General features: G+C 36.4%; 1 protein-coding gene across 1 annotated transcript in view; it reads right to left on the minus strand.

Annotated features, from left to right (window-relative positions):
- The window catches only part of LOC119775646 (NLR family CARD domain-containing protein 3-like), a 60,486-nt gene that overhangs the window by 27,298 nt on the left and 15,007 nt on the right, over nucleotides 1–18,181 (minus strand). The window contains exons 7-10 of the mRNA XM_038273735.1: nucleotides 16,279–18,049; nucleotides 16,017–16,190; nucleotides 15,677–15,850; nucleotides 15,514–15,560 (exon numbers count right to left, since the gene is read on the minus strand). Coding sequence (XP_038129663.1) covers nucleotides 15,514–15,560; nucleotides 15,677–15,850; nucleotides 16,017–16,190; nucleotides 16,279–18,049 — 2,166 coding nt within the window. The remainder of the gene's footprint in view (nucleotides 1–15,513; nucleotides 15,561–15,676; nucleotides 15,851–16,016; nucleotides 16,191–16,278; nucleotides 18,050–18,181) is intronic.

Genomic DNA, 18,181 nt, shown 5'->3' on the forward strand with positions numbered 1-18,181 from the left:
AATTATACAAACCTATGCGCTGGGGAGTGTCATATATATATGTGTATGTATTATACAAATAAATATATCTTTTACAACATTAAGTTGTCTAGAATTTCTAGTTGGGAACAGATTGTTATGGTTTTTTGAGCTTTCTGATGAGAAGAAAGATGAATTGTATGAAAATATTGTTTGACTTCTATTAAATAAGCTTTAAAGTCCGTTTTTTTTTTTTTTGAAATTTAAATTTATGCAAGTGAAATTTGGCCAACAAAAATAGAAGATTAATAAGGAAAGGTTTGGGAAACATTTTACTTTGCAGTTGAAAGCCAAATAAAATGTTTTTCCAATGAAGCTGAAAATTTTTCATAACATTTGAATTCACATAGTTGCAAAAGTGTAACCAAAACGTCTTAGAGTATGGACACAACCAAAACAAATGTGTTACAGTTTCTGGGAGAAGATCACAAAAAGTGCAGTTCACAGGAATATCAGGTTTAAACTTTTTTAGGTAGTCTTTTACAGGATAAATCCTGTTGGGGTTTATTGTTTATTGTTTATTTATTTGGATCCCCATTAGCTGTCAGTAATTTGACAGCTACTCTTCCTGGGGTCCCTTTAAAATTATACAGATACACATAACATTTCAAATGATCACATCATAAGAACCACGATACATTTCAAATTATATCACATTACAGTACAATATGTTACACAAATATTCATATATTAGGCTATCAACAGTGTTTTTTTAAAAGTGATTTAAATGCACCTTTCATAGTAGCAGTCGAGATGTTATGAGGCAGTTTGTTCCACAGAGTCACAGCTCTGAACAACACAGACCTGCACACTGCTTCTGTTCTCGGAATGGGTCGAGTCAAATGACCAGAAGCTGCCTGCCTGGTTGAATAATTGTGCTCATTTCTCACATAATGTAACAAACTGAACAAAAGAGAAGGTTTTCCACAAACAATAATATTTCTCAGGAAACACAAAACATTACATTTTAGTCTCTCCTCTACTCTGAGCCACGACAGACGCATATGCAGCTCAGCAGAGCTCTGAGTCCACACACAGCGCAGTCCCAGTGCCAGCCTGGCCGCTCTGTTCTGTGCGGTTTGTAATTTAGCCAGATGTTTCTGAGCTGCACCTGACCACACCACAGAGCAGTAGTCCAGGTGAGACAGCACTAACGATTTAACCACCAACATTCTAGAGGCTGAGGTCATGAAAGATCTAAATCTTTTAATACAAGACATATTTCTTCCCATATTTTTCACCACCATATCTATATGTTTTTCCCAGCATAGCTGCTCATCAAATGTTACTCCAAGTAGTTTCACCTCTTGAACCTGTTCTATGTCCATATCCTTTAGCACAATATCAAGTTTATCATCACATTTTTTATGCCTAGCTTTAAATAACATACACTTTGTCTTTGAAACATTCAAGGTTAGTCTGTTCTTATTAATCCAGGCAAGAAGCACCTGCAAATCCAACTGCAGTGTTTCTTTTAACTCTGATATCTTTGTTGCTGCAAAGTAAAGTGTAGAATCATCTGCATAAAGAGTTATGTTGCACCTTTTTAGGACAAATGGCATGTCATTAATAAAAATTGAGAAAAGCAATGGTCCTAGGCAACTGCCCTGTGGTACACCACACTGCATTTGTTGAGGTGATGAGAAGCTTCCATTAAAAAACACACATTGTGATCTAGATGTTAAATAGTTTTGTATCCATTTCAGAGGTGTGGCACCAAATCTGTATGCCGATAACTTTTCAAGTAACATTTGATGATGCACTAAATCAAATGCAGCACTAAAATCCAAAAACACTGCACCAACTATCAGTTTTTTGTCTATGCTAGACAACCAATTCTCCGTCATTTCTGTAAGGGCTGTACATGTCGAGTGATTTTCCCTATATGCATGCTGTGATTCAAAAATCAATTTGTTACAGTTTAAATATGTTGAAATCTGTCCAAAAACAACCTTTTCCAGCAATTTACTAAGTATAGGCAGAATACTAATGGGCCTACTATTGACTGCAGAGAGGCTAACATTGGTAGTTTTTGAAAGAGGAAGTATTTTAGCAGATTTCCACATTTGAGGGAAGACCCCTTCTGTCAAGTTTAGATTAAACAAATGGCAGACTGGTGAAGCTATCACACTTGCAGCCATTTTCAGTAATCTGCCATCAATCTCATGCATTCCTGATGGTTTGTTTTCATGTAAACTTAGAAGCAAACTTTTAACTTTATCTGTGCTTAACAATTTAAATGTGAAATGACAGTTTTTATTCTTAACAATCAAATCATTGATTATTTGAGATGAAGTGCCCAGATTGCTGTAACACTTTGTGTCATTCATTAACTTATATATTTTATCATAATAATATTTACCAAAATGGTCTCTAATATCTTTACCTTTTGTTAAAAAAAGTCCATTCACTTCTAAAAATGCTAGTGTCTTAATTTTGCTTCTGCCCATTAACTCATTCAAGGTATTCCACAGTTGTTTACCATCATTTTTCTTTTGATCTATCGACTTTCTATAATCCCTTTTTTTCTTTCTATTGAGCATAGTCACTTTATTTCTCTCTTTACAATAAGCTTTCCATTTCACAGGAAATGCCACTTTGCCTAAAACACAGGCTTCTTTTTTCAGGGAGTCTCTATGTGCCATGCTCTGTCTAAGCTCGTCATCAATCCATGGGGCTTTGTTTGCTCTTACTGTAAACTTTTTAAGTGTTGCATGCATGGTCTACTGATATTATATTATTATTTGAACTTCCGCACCAGCAAGTATTTGGTTATATTGCTTTTCTTAATCAACGCTGGAGATAGGCACGAGCAACCCCCGCGACCCCATGAGGGATTAAGCGGGTCAGAAATTTGATGGATACATTTTTTCTTAATCTGCGATGGACTAGGAATCTGTCCAGAATCCACTGCACCAGCCCTAACGACACCACTCTAGGGATAAGTGTGCGTGTATGATAATTATTGGATAGATAAATGTGTACTCAATGTAATGTACATTTGTCTCTAAACTACTAATTTAATTTACATTTTATGACATTTGTTTTTCATAGGGTTTGAGGATAGATAATTACATCTTCATAATAATTCCGTATTGCTGTTTATTTTAGACTGTTTGTTACTAATGTTATTTTAACATCTGAAAATTTAATAAAGATTTAAAAATAAAAAGGACATACCACGTGACAGACATACCATGTGACATAACACATTTTTTTGGCCATTTCTCTTGCCAGCGCCTAAAGGCAAGAGCGGTCAGCATTTCCAATATGGGATGGCAGTTAAGCTTACAGTGGGTAGAGGAGGTTCGACCAGACAGGGTGGTGATATGTACAGACTCTAAAGCAGTGTTAGAAAGTATCCAGGGAGAAGGAAATAATAGGAAAGAGTTAGTATTAGAAATTATGCATAGTTTATTTAGATTATATAGAGGTGGCATTAATGTCTGGTTCTGCTGGGTTCCAGCTCACGAAGGGGTTAAAGGAAATGAAAAAGCTGATAAATTAGCAAAAAGGGCTTTAGAAATGACAATGAAGATGATAATTCCTTTCGGGAAAGGGGAAGGGAAATCATGTATTAAAATGAAAGAAATAAAAGAATGGCAAAAAAGGTGGAAAGAAGATAAGAAAGGGAGAAAATTACATAAAGTGCAAAAGTCAGTACTAATTAGAAATATTGATGAGAGAAACAGAAGGGAAGAAATAATTATGACTAGATTAAGAGTAGGACACACCTATTTAAATGACACTTTACATTTAATAGGGAAGAAAAGTAATGATAAATGTGAAGGATGTGGAGAGAAAGAAAATGTAGAACATGTATTAATGAACTGTAGAACATATGAATCTGAAAGAGAAAATCTGAAAAGAATTGTTGGAAGGACAGGAAAAGAAGTGAGTCTTAAAGGAATATTAGGAAATGAAGGAAACATAGATTAATAAATAGAATTTAATAAATGTAGAGAAAATGTTGCTACACACTCGTGTACAGTAGGTGGCGGTATGCACCTAAAAGTTACTTGCAATCCGCCATTAATGAAAAGAAGAAGAAGAAGAATTTCCAATATGGCTGTCCTTGATGTGGGCGGGGCTTGATGTCAAGCCCTGCCTTCCCGCAGGCTGCAGCAGGATGCTTCTCAAAAAATGAGCGAATGTCGGCCATTTATATTTTTTTTTTTCTTCTCCCAGCTGGAATCTTGAAAGTCACGTGACTAGGACGTAAAACAATAGAAAGCGTATAGGCAGAAGAAACGTAACAGTACCACAAAAAAATGGCCATTAATGTACCTCCACTACGTTTTGCAGTGTGGACCAACGTAGTGGGGGTACATTTTCCCATGAGACTGGGTTGTTACATTCCAGTTGAGGGAGTCTGAGATATGCAGCCCCAGGAATTTAGTGCTGATGACCACCACTACAGCTGAGCTGTTGATTACCAGTGGAGCGTGGTTGAGCCGGTTCTTTCTGAAGTCCAAGAAGATCTCCTTCATCTTCTCCACATTCAGGATCAGGCTGTTATCTTTGCACCAGTCCACCAGATGGTAGTTAGTCAAAATATGAGTAATCAAAAATCTTGCAGAGAAAATGGCTTTATTGGTAAAGCTCGTCATTCTGCTGTCTGCTGAAAAGATAAGAAAAAAAAAAGAGCACGGTACCTGCAGCCAGGTATTTGAAGTTCATAGATATTTTGTTGTTTTTTTTACCTCTGACACTACATGACCTTTCAAAGCGGAGTTGTCTAAATGTTTAGCTAAAGGGTGTGAGAAGTTTGTTGATTGTTTTAGGAAACAAGTGATTATATTTGCTTTCTCCAAAGGGATGCAACCGAATATTAAGTAGAGAGTACCAATTACTTTCACTGGAACAATTTTTAGAGTTTTACAAATATGAAATATATAAAATTTGGTTTTTAATTCTGCAAAAATTCCCAGGTGACAAATTTTTCAGCCATAACTATAAAACCGATACGACTGATGATTCTAGTACCTTAGTGATGTTATGTTTCTCCCCTTGTGTACTTCTTTTTGAGTTTCTTTTTAAAGTTTTCAGTTCCACTTTGATTTATGTTATTCTGTGTTTACGTGTTCATTGCTTTCTTTTCCATTTTGTGTTATTTTTTTGGCAGTTTTGTATTTCTTGAGTTGCTCTCTGTTGCCCCCGTGTGCCTTTTTCAATTCCCCTTGGCTTCCTTCTTTCTTCACACCTGCTCTATATCAGCTGATTAACCCATTCTTTGTTAAATTCAATTCGATTCAGTTTATTTAAATAACGCTAATTCACAACACATGTCATCTCAAGGCACTTTACACACTGCAAAAAATATAAATCTCAATAAGTTATTTTTTCTTAAAATAAGTGTGTTTTTCCTTGATTTGAGGAGATAAGTAAGACACTTTGCCAATGGAACAAGACAATTTCCTTTTAAAATAAGAAAAAAATATTTTATCGTCTTATTTCAAGTAAATATTATCTAACTATCTTATTTTAAGAGTGAAAATACTCATTCCATTGGCAAATCATCTTATTTACCTGCTCAAATTAAGGCTAAATATACTTAATTTAAGCCATTTTTTACTTATTTCTGGATTGTTTTTGCAGTGCAGTTCACCAGATCAGACAGTCAAATCGATTCAAAGCTTTCTATCTAAGGAAAACCAGTTGATTGCATCGACTCATTGACTCAAATGCAATCCCTCACACTAAGCCTGCTTCTAGCGACAAAGGAGAGGAAAAAAAAATCCCTTTTAACAGGAGGAAACCTCCAGCAGAACCCGACTCAGTGTGAGCGGCCATCTGCTGAGGCCGACTGGGGTTCAAGGAGACAGAAGCAGAGATACAAAAGGCAACTGTAAAAGGCGGCCCCGTCCAGGAAACACACAGCCAGGGAGAGGAGCTCTGAGCATGCTCCCATGTCCCATGAAGAGAGCACATCCAGCCAGTCACAGTAAGAGAAACCGGACTACACTGAAAACAGGTCGATCTCCAACATCAGGATAAACAAAGCTGTTGATGGCAGCAGCACAGCTGATATCTCTCTCCAGGGTGGTGTCACAGCCAGACAGGGACAGATAAGGCGAAGCTACTATGAGAAAAAGTAGAGCTAGTATAACGTTAGAGAATGAACTAACAGATTTTGCAGAGTGGGAGAATAGAGAGAGAATGAAGCAGAATTATGATAGTTCTAAACATATATTTTCTTTTTTTTTTTCAAGTTGCCTTTTGAGTGAAGATTTAAACCGGTATCTCTTGTTAGATTTTTTGGAAAAAGGCTATATAAGAATTTTTTTTTTTTATTAGTTTAAACAATGCATGGTAAACATATCAAATAATAGTCTTTAAATTGTTAAATTCCTAACAATACATGTCTTTAAACTGTTTAAATATGACCACCTGTAACCTCCTGAAATAGGGGTCCCTATGTCCTCCAGAAATCTAAAGATTATAGTAGCATAACTATAGAGATAGCTCAGGATAACCTGGGCCACTCTAACTATAAGCTTTATCAAAAAGGAAAGTTTTAAGCCTGCCCTTAAAAGTAGACATGGTGTCTGCATCATGGACTAAAACTGGTAGTTGGTTCCACAGGAGAGGGGCCTTATAACTAAAAGATCTGCCTCCCATTCTACTTTTAGAAATCTAGGAAACACTAGTAAACCTGCAGATTGAGAGCAAAGGGATCTGTTAGTGACATAAGGAACAATCACGTCTCTGATAAAAGATTAAGCTTGGCCATTTAAGGCTTTATACAGTATGTGATAAGAAGGATTTTAAATTCTATTCTGGATTTAACAGAAAGTCAATGAAGAGAAGCCAGGATAGGAGAGATGTGATCTCACTTTTTCATTTTCATGAGAACTCTGGCTGCAGCATTTTGGATCGGCTGAAGGATTTTAACTACAGTTTTTGGACTTCCTGATAGTAAATAACTACAATAATCCAGCCTTGAAGTAACAAATGCATGGACTACTTTCTCAGCATCACTAGGGTGACCAAACGTCCGTATTTCCCGGGACATATCCGTATTTCACGTCCTGTCCCGGGCGTCCCGGGTTTTTTTAAGAAAGTGAGGAAATGTCCTGATTTCACTGCGCACGACGCTCCGTGTGACGTAATCCCTGAGCCGCGTCAGTGCGGGCAGCCCTGCTCTTAATCAGAGGCTCTGTTCAAAAACCTGGGCTGCATCCTCCAAGGACGCGGTCTACCTAGACTGGATCCTTCGAAGTCCTTGACAATAAGGAGGCCGGAAGAGTTCTGTCTGTAAATTCGAACAGGTCCTCCCTTCGGCGGGTTTTACCGCCGTATGCTCTGTTGCTTAGCAACCGTGAAAGTTGACACACAAAGCAGGAGAAGAATGAATACCGAGGTTTTCAAAACTGTTTGTTTATTTATTTAATTTTTAAAAAGTTAAAGTGAACAAAGACTACACTCACAAGAATCCAGAGTGGAATAAAGATTCCAACCACCGGGAGCAGGAACAAATAAAATCAAATGTAATGATAGAAATCTTAGTCAGTTTAATAACATGCTGCTGTCATTCTGCGTATGTTGCTATTTTCAAACATCCATTATTGTAAAAATGTCCATAGCTGCATATTGGTTATTTATTCTCCAGTTTTATATTGTTAAAACACTTTACAGAATTTTATTTTTTATATTTTAACTCTTCCCTATTATGTTATTCTTATACATTTCTCTAAGGTCCTCATTTGTGTGACCATTTTCAATAATCTTTTTGTTGCTGTAAATTTGCCCATTGTGGGACAATAAAGGGATTTTCTATTCTATTCTATAAAAGGGTTAGAAATATATAAGTAAATCTAAACAATGTATCTACAAAATATATCTGCAAAATCTCTAATATTCAACAACAAAAAATACTTAGTTAAGCATATTGTGAAAAACAACAATAAAAAAATTAAAATCCTATCAGATTTATAGTTCCCACTCTGCAGATCTATTAGAATCTGTCCTTAAATTACAGCCAAACTCATTTACACAGTAACAGATTAAAACCTTTAGATAAACCAAACATTACCGCCACATATCTGACTCAATAACCATTAAAACAATTTTCATTAATTTCAGACGGAACTATTCACAGAGTTGTATTATTATATTAAACTGAACTTCAAATTTTCACAACTGTTCTGCGCCAAGTAACATTTCCTCTGATCATGGAGCAAATCCCGACGATGAGACATTTGTTCTTTCAATATCCCCCCCCCCAAGGTGTCCTGGTTTTCCCAAATGAAAATTAGGTCACCCTAAGCATCACCCCTGGACAGGATATTTCAAATTTCTTTTGCAATATTCCGCAGATGAAAGAAGGGAATTCTAGAAATCTCTTTGATATGGGATTTAAATGACAGGTCCTGATCAAAAATAACACCAAGATTTTCTACTTTATCATCTGAAATCAGTTTAATCCCATCCAAATAGAGTGATTGACTAATCAGCTTCTTTTTCAAAGACTCTGGTCCAAAGACTATAACTTCTGTTTTGTCTGCATTTCACAAGGAGAAATTTAAGAGTCAACCAGGTTTTTATCTCTTCAAGACATGCCTGTAATCTATGTAATGGGTTAGCTTCATCTGGATTTATAGACAGATATGGCTGGGTATAATCAGCATAACAGTGAAAATTAATTCCATGCTGTCTAATAACTCTACCGATTGGGAGCATATATAAAGTAAAGGTCCTAGCACTGATCCCTGTGGTACTCCACAGGTAACCCTTGAGCATGAGGAAGATTTGTCATTAACGTGAACAAGCTAAAATTGATCAGGTAGATACGATTTAGACCAGTCTAGTGCTGTTCCTTTAATTCCAATGTTCTGTCCCCAGTATATACACCACGTCTGCAGTTCCTCATTGCTGGTGTCTTTTTTTTTTTTTGTTGCTCTGTCATTGTTTGGCTCCATTTGTGAGTTTTCTCCTGTTTTTTGGTTTCTAGCATTTAGCTCTTGGATTTTGTTTCTGTTGCCCTTTATTTTATTAAACCTGCAAGTACTCATCTCTGAATTTGGGTCATCAACTAAACCCTCAAATTGACAAGTACCTTATAACCACAACATATTAATTCACCAATCAGATTCGTACAGGTGATATAATGCTATGAATCATTTGACAGACTTGATGTCATAAGAAGAGTATTGAGACAGTCATGTATTTGATCTTAAGTTATAAGTTTATTGATAGAAATCTATGTATGGTGAACAGTAGCACACATTTACAAATGAAGCCACAATAGGAAGCAGTTAGAGAACTGGGAATTGTGAATGACATTACATTATGAACAGGTACAGTAATCTCATTAAATAAACTTAAGTCATAACAGTCAGACTAAACTATTTCAACTCTGAGATAAATCAAACTTTTATACAGATTTCAAACATATACAACAATCAAGCAAGATTACCCACTGCATGTTTTTTTTGTTCATTAAAATATAAATCTTTCAGTGTAAAACAGAAAAAATGGCATCTATGATTACGATAAATTATAAACAGACACAAGTTGGTACTTTTCTGCCATTATGCAGTACCTGCTTCAAAGATAAAAACAGTTCTATTAGAGTCTAAATCTAGGGTCTGCTCCAGACATTGTTATTGCCTTCATAGCGTGCAATAAAACTGTATCAAAATTATAGCATTAATGTGTCGATTCAGATTATGGGTTATAAGATACTTTCTAAATTGCCCTGTTAATTCAATTCCTTGAAATTATTCCATATGCTCCATATTAAATTTACTTCTAATAGATTCAAAACTATTGCTTGTGTTTTATTAAGATAGGATGATTCTCAGCATTTCACAGGATTATACTTAATAAAAGATTCCAAAAAAAATTATATATTTTTTTATTTCCAAGACATTAATAGCAATAGAATGAAAAAAACTATATAGAAGAAATCTTTTTGCAGGATAGTAGTAGAGGGATAATGTCTGTTGCCTCAGAGGCTGCCCTAAAAACAATGAAAACTCTAGAACAATCCTGGCTGAATCTGACCCTCTCTGCTTTTTAAATTCTTTGGATGTTCGTTGATTTCTTTTGCTAATTCAGTTTTCTTTAACAGTGCAAGCTAAGCAAAGCTGAAAGCATAAATTATGTGTAGATGCAGGATGACTGTTATTTGACCTCTGTACTTATCAATTATATTTGTCCATAATTTGACTATTTACATGTTCAGGATGAACATCTTAACTTTAACCTCCCAATAAGTAAGTATGTAGGCCTTCCTAGATAGATAAGTACTGCTGTGCTCAGTTTGGGAAAAAATGTCTCTGAAAAATCCGACCATATTATTCAACCTGTATCAGGGAAACTGACCCAGACTCATTCTTACACTCCTGTGTTGATCCGAACCCAAATGCAGCATAAAGTGGTTCATTGAATGTGGTCTGAAAGGTATGAAGGTGGATCTTTTTTATTGAGAGCACCATCCCAGGAAGTGCGTAAAAAGATACAGTGCCTGCAGACCAGTCCAAATACACTGCTAGTCTGTTGGAGCTGATAGGTTGGTTTGGTTTTATGACAGTTTGTTTGTTATTGTGCCAGGCAGTGAAACCCTGAGAATCACAGGAAAGAATCCAAGAGTGATCATTTAAACCAATGCAGCACTCCTCACTCTGCCCCTTCCTACTGATTCTTTTGTACGTCACTCCTATTCTGATGCTTCCTCTCCATCGGACCTCCCAGTAGCAACGACCAGTCAGACCTTCTCTGCACAGCACCTGTTTCCAGGTGTCAAACCTCCGTGGATGATCAGCATAGGTCTGCTTTTCTACCATCTCTGCCTGTTTGTTGTCTTCACTCAATAGGAGATTTTTGTTTGCTGTGTTGGGATCCAGTATTTGCTCAAGGAAAACTGATAATAGAAAATAGACAAGAGTCACTACATGTTTATAATCTCAGAAATACACATTTTTGTTGTTATTCTAACCTTGGCTTTATTAATCAATTCAATCTCTTGATGAGATTGGAGTAACTGCCCAGTGATTGTTATGGACTAAAAAATAAAAAAAAAACTGTGTAACAGGCAATTTTATCCCCGGTCATTTGTAAACCCAGTCTCATGGGAAAATGTACCCCCACTACGTTGGTCCACACTGCAAAACGTAGTGGAGGTACATTAATGGCAATTTTTTTGTGGTACTGTTACATTTCTTCTGCCTACACGCTTTCTATTGTTTTACGTCCTAGTCACGTGACTTTCAAGATTCCAGCTGGGAGAAGAAAAAAAATATATATATGGCCGACATTCACTCATTTTTTTGTGGAAAGATTAATAACTTGAGTTTGTTTTTGCATTAAAATGAGTTTTGATTACATTTCTAGTGAGAAATGTATAGTTTGTTGTCAGAATATTTACTCAGGGAATGTACATATTCACTTGCTTGTTCGTTTCTTGCAAAGATTTTTCAAGATAATGTGAAACTTAAACGTTTTGGTATAAACATGGCCGAGATTTCTCTAACTTTTAGTGGGAAAATCAATAATTTCAATCAGTTTCTGCATTTAAATGGGTTTTGATTACATTCATAGCGAGAAGTGTAGGGTTTATTTACATAATATTTACTTAGTGAACATACATAATCACCCGCTTGCTAGTTTTTGCTACCGTTTTTCGGATCTCGTCAGGATTATGTGAAATTGCAACGTTTTGGCTGCTACCCATCGCCTAGCATTTAGCTGCCGCCCCGATTCAACATTGAATTCTTTGTGATTTAACTCCATCTGACGGATCAAACCCTCCCCACTGCGTGCGTTGCGTCTGAGGTTGATTTTCAGATCAATGCATTACGTCGTGGCATACGGGAGAAACTAATGTTGACAAAATGATCATGGGTTAAGATCGGATGTGTTTTATTTGGAAATCTACCGGATCCTTTGTGCATTTAACTTCCTGTTTGGTGCGATCTCATTGATGGGTTTTGACCAAAGTGGAACTCAGAAAAACAAAAACAATTTAAATACACAACCAGCATATCTGGAATCAATGACAGAGAGCGACTGGGACCAGAAGTTTATTAATTTCTCCCAATTGATTTCCATTCAAAATGTTTTCGGTCCCACCGGGCTCACTGGAAGGGGCGTGCATACCGCCACCTACTGTTCATGAGTGTGTAGCAACATTGTTTTACATCTATTAAATTCTATTTTTTTATTTTGTATTCTGAAGATAAATAAATAATGCTTTCCTTAATCTATAAATATCTTTTATATTTCCTTTATTTCGCAAAAATCCTTTAAGACTCCATTCTTGGCCTGTCCTTTCAACTCTATCATCAATACGTGTTCTACATTTTCTATCTCTCCACATCCTTCACATTTATCATTATTTTTCCTCCCTATTAAGTATAAATTGTCATTTAAATAAGTATGACCTACTCTTAATCTGATCATTATTATTTCTTCCCTTCGGTTTCTCTCATTAATATTTCTATTTAATACTGACTTTTGTACTTCATATAACCTTCTTCCTTTTTTATCTTCGTTCCACCTTTTTTGCCATTTTTCAATTTCTTTCCTCTTAATAAATGATTTTCCTTCCCCTTTCCCTAAAGGAATTGTAATTGTTATTGCCTCCTCTAAAGCCCTTTTTGCTAATTTGTCTGCCTTTTCATTTCCTTTTACCCCTTCATGTGCTGGAACCCAAGGTAATTATAATATGAGTTTGCTTGTTGGAATCATTAACTGCTTTAAAAAAAATATTATATTACTATGCTTTTCAAATAATTATTCTTTATTGGATTGTCAGCAAAAATTAAAAAGAAAGAAAGAAATCTTAATGTTTTGACTTCGGATGCATTTTGAAGCTGCCACGAAGGAGGAAGAGGTTTAATCCAATTAGTGTTATTCCTCCATGGCTATTTCCTGAGATAAATGTAGACATGAGACTTATTGAAAAATGATTGGAATTTAAACGAAATATGGATACAGACTGATATATATTTAAGAAACGCATATTATAATTACCTTAAAATATATTCTGATGGTTCTAAGAATTTAAAAGGGTGTGTGGGAATAGGAATACATGTACCAGAGTTCAAAATACACATTTCTAAAAGAATTTCAGATTAACTATCTGTTTTCACAGCAGAGATGGTGGCAGGTATACTGAGTTTCCAATGGGTTGAGGAGGTCAGACCAGACAGGGTGGTGGTATGCACGGATTCCAAAGCAGTTTTAGAAAGTATTCAGGGAGAAGGAAATAATAGGAAAGATTTAGTATTAGAAATTCAACACAGTTTATTTAGATTATACAGGGGTGGCATTGATATTTGGTTTTGTTGGGTTCCAGCACATGAAGGGGTAAAAGGAAATGAAAAGGCAGACAAATTAGCAAAAAGGGCTTTAGAGGAGGCAATAACAATTACAATTCCTTTAGGGAAAGGGGAATGAAAATCATTTATTAAGAGGAAAGAAATTGAAAAATGGCAAAAAAGGTGGAATGAAGATAAAAAAGGAAGATGGTTATATAAAGTACAAATTATTTAAAGTTAGAGAAATCTCGGCCATGTTTACACCAAAATGTTACGGTTTCACATTATCTTGAAAAATCTTTGCAAGAAATGAACAAGCAAGTGAATATGTACATTCCCTGAGTAAATATTCTGACAACAAACTATACATTTCTCACTAGAAATGTAATCAAAACTCATTTTAATGCAAAAACAAACTCAAGTTATTAATCTTTCCACAAAAAAATGAGCAAATGTCAGCCATATATTTATTTTTTTCTCTTCTCCCAGCCGGAATCTTGAAAGTCACGTGACTAGGACGTAAAACAATAGAAAGCGTATAGGCAGAAGAAATGTAACAGTACCACAAAAAAATGGCCATTAATGTACCTCCACTACGTTTTGCAGTGTGGACCAACGTAGTGGGGGTACATTTTCCCATGAGACTGGGTTGTCTTTGTCAAACCTTAGATTATTGGTAGACTTACTGACACCCTTTCATCCCTCTGATGTTTCTCTTTACTTTAGGGCCTAAATACATTTCTGACCTGCTAGTACACTATGACCCCCCCAGACCTCTAAGGTCATCTGGGACAGGTCTACTTTCTGTTCCTAGGGTCAGAAATAAACAGGGGGAAGCAGCTTTCAGTTTCTATGGTCCTAACATCTGGAATAAACTCACAGAAACCTGCAGGTCCGCTGCTACTCTCAGTTCTTTCAATGCTGAAGACCTTTTTTGATGTTGCCTTTCTCTAAATTGCGTTAATTTCTTTACTGTTTATTCTTTTATACTGCACTGTAATTTTTATTCTGTTTTATTTTTAACTGTTTCTTCTGTGTTTTATTTATTTTTTTTAACTGATTTTATGGAAAGCACTTTGAATTGCCCTGTTGCTGAAATTGGCTATACAAATAAAGCTGCCTTGCCTTTGCCTTGCCTTACTCGTCCCTATCTAAGCCTGTAGGTATAATTTTTGTTTATTTAAGACAGTATCTTAAATTCTCTCTTTTTTGATTTAGTGATACTACACCTGGCCAACTGATCCTATGATTGACTGTTTCTTCCTTCAGGTTTAAAAATTCTACTAAGTCATTGCTGTAACTTACAGCATGTTCTCGGTGTAACAACGTGTTCTGTCCACAAACAGCAGAATTCACCTAGATTTTATTAGAACATTTCTTATTTACTTGTGGGAGATAAATGCTCTCATCAAGCCTGGTTCAGCTGGAGTGAAATGTGAAGTGAAATGATTCTCAACAATGCAACCATTGGCTATCTATGTATATTGAAATTCTAAAATCAACAACCCAATACTTTGTGTCTACTATTGCTTGCACTGAAGATGACTTTGCTATACAGTCTCTCAGAAAGTATAACAGCTACAGAAAGAAACACAGATGGATTAAATCCAGTGATCTATCATGTCTTAGAGATTATGTGTGTCAAATACATACATTGAACTTAATAATTGAAGTTTAATGATCTCACATTGGAGAAATGTATCTCTGCATTTAACCCATCCCTTGGGGATGCACTGAGCTGCCATGGTGTGACGCCTGGAGTTAGCAACCCCAGCAGTCTGGGGTTAAGGGTCTGAGACCCAGAGAGGCAGTCTGTGGGGGTGGGACTTGAACTCAGAACCTCAGGATTCCAAGCTCTATGCCCCAACTACTAGGCCGCCACTCCCCCAAGTGTGCTACAAATTTAATTCTTAGCCAGCTGGCTGCATTTATGCAATTGCAACATCACACAGCCAATAGAGAGCTTGCACTACCTTACTCGCCATGTTGGGTTAATGACAGTAATCAGATCACATTAGTAATCATTCCTGCCACCTTGGTCGTTTCACAAAACATTGCAGATGAAGGTATTCTGTTACAAAAAAAAAGTCTTTCTTGATAAGTTAGTTGGGCTGTGTTACCTCAAAATTGCATCAATTATTGTTTGCTTTGTGAAGCGCTTTGAGATAATATTTTGGTGAATGAGAATTAAGTGGATAAAATATAATGAAAATAAAAATATTTAACTTACACCGTTGGGGTGATGGATTCAGGCGAAGCTTTCCACAATGATCTGTTCTGTAAAAGAAGAAATTATAAGATGTCATAAATATTTACGATAAATATGTGTACTATGACCAGTTACATAAAGAAATATGAAAAATATTTATTCATTTTAAGAAAACTAAAATTACTTTAGAGTCTGTAGCCTCCAGCCTTGGTCTTTCATGCCAGCATAAATCTTTCTCAGCTCTGATTCTCCTGGATGGTTAAAGCTCAGATCAAGCTCTCTCAGATGAGAAGGGTTGCAGGTCAGAGCTGAAGCCAGAGAAGCACAGCCTCTCTCTGACACCAAGCAGCCTGACAAGCTGTAAATAATTATACGGCCATATTGTTATAACACGGCTATGAAATGTTTACTCTTTTTTTCCAGAGGTGATCCTAATATTGTCATTGGGAATACAAACACAATAACAAATGTATTTATATTTCTTAGTAGGAATGTTTATTTTGCTTAAGTTTTGAAATACTGACCTAAGAACCTCCAATCTACACTTTTTATTCATAAGTCCTTGAGAGAGGATTTCTACTCCATCATCGCGCAGGTCATTGTCACTCAGGTCCAGCTCTCTGAGACACGATGTTTCAGCAGCCAACATTGATCCAAGAGGTATACAGCTTCTCTGTGACAGTTTACAACTATAGAGCCTAAAACACAAATTGCAGATGGATATTTAATTACTCTTTCCCCTCTTGAATACATGATAACATTTTCTTAGATTATTTTAATACATACAGAGACTTCTTTGATGCTTTCATCACCGGCTGAAGCCATATGAGTGCCTCCTTTGAATCAGAGAACTTCTTGAAGTTGAAAATATAATTTCTTTGTGAATACATCAAGACATAAGCCAATGCTGACCACTGAGAAGAAGTGAGCTTCTTTGCCCAACCCTTTTCCTTCAGATACAGTGTCATCTCCTCTTCTAGGGAATGGTCATTCAGTTCATTTAGCCAGTCAAACATTCTAACGCTTTCCTCAGATGAAGGACAAACCCTAATTTTCTGTTTGATGTTTTGGACAAGCATTTGTTGAACATCTGGTAACTGACTTGTTTTTTTAATTAGGCCTTGTAGGTGGTTTTGGTTGTTTTTCAGCGAGAGTCCTAAAAGAAAGCGTGTAAACATGTCCCATTGTCCATTTGGACTGCCCAAAGCCTTGTCCACTGCGCTCAGGTAAAACTGTTTGAATTTGTTTTCTCGCTGCAAAGGCTTGAGACTTCTTCTCAACAGATTATTACTGGTCTTAATGAACTCTAAAAAGACATGAAGTGCAGCCAGAAACTCTTGAATGCTCTGATGCACAAAACCAAACATCCTTTTCTGGTTCAGTATGCTCCCTTCTTTAAAGCTCTCTCTAAACACTGCTGTGTATGCCGATGCAGTGTTTATGTCTATGTCATACTCCTTTAGGTCCTCTTCATAGAAGATCAGGTTTCCCCTTTCCAGCTGCTCAAAAGCTAATTTTCCAAAAGTAAGTAAGATCTTCTCGCTCTCTGAATTCCAGATGAGCTCAGTCAACATTTTGTTGTGACTCTTGGCATTGTCACGATTGATCTGTACGACCAGGAAGTGAATATACAACTCAGTTAGGGTCTTGGGTGGCTCTGTTTTCCCTTTATCTTTCATGACCTCATCCAGAACTGTAGCAGTGATCCAACAGAAAACAGGGATGCGACACATTACTTGGAGACTGCTTGATGTAAAAATATGGGATATGATGCTCTTGGCCCGTTCCTTGTCTGGGTATTTTTTTCTGAAGTATTCTTCCTTTTGTAAGTCTGTGAACCCTCTGACCTCTGTCATGCTGTCAACATACTGGAAAGGGATCTGATTGGCTGCTGCCGGTCGTGTGGTTATCCATATAAGAGCTGAGGGAAGAAGTTTTCCCCTGATTAGATTTGCCAGCACCACATGCATCGATGCAGTTTCACTAACATCTGTTAGAATCTGAGCGTTGCTGAAGGTGAGAGGTGGTTGAAGCTCATCCAGACCATCAAAAATAAACAGAACCTGGAATTTCTCAAAACAACTGATTTCTGCTTCCTTTGTTTCAGGGAAGAATTGATGAATAAGTCCAATTAAGCTGATGCTTTTAGATTTTAGCAAATTGAGCTCCCTGCATGTGTATGGGAAGATAAACTGTATGTTAGGGTTGGCTTTGCCTTCAGCCCAGTCCAAAGTGTACTTCTGTGTCAACACTGTCTTCCCAATGCCAGAAACACCCTTGGTCACCAGCGTTCTAATTTTCTCATCTCTCTCAGGTTTAAAAATGTCCTCACAGCTGATGGTGGTTTCAGAACCACCTGGTACCAAAGATGCTGATTCAATTTTTTGGACGTCATCTTCATCCTTGACTTCTCTCTCATCAGGTGCCACATAGAGCTGAGTGTAGATTTGACTTATACTTTTCGGGTTTCCTCTCTTGACATTACCCTCGAAAAATTGCTGACACTTTTTAACCAAGTGGGACTTCAATTTAAACTGGTAAACAGCTGTTTGAGCTTCTGATAAAAAAAATAAAAATAAGAGGTTATTGTGGATAGTAGGTAAATATATGAAATAAATGTAATCCTTTTTTAAGTTTATGATATATTTATTTAATATTTAAACTACATTAACAGAAAATTTAATAATCT

Source organism: Cyprinodon tularosa, unplaced genomic scaffold (genome assembly GCF_016077235.1).
Source record: "Cyprinodon tularosa strain WSP-4 unplaced genomic scaffold, ASM1607723v1 ctg100, whole genome shotgun sequence".
NCBI lineage: Eukaryota > Metazoa > Chordata > Actinopteri > Cyprinodontiformes > Cyprinodontidae > Cyprinodon > Cyprinodon tularosa.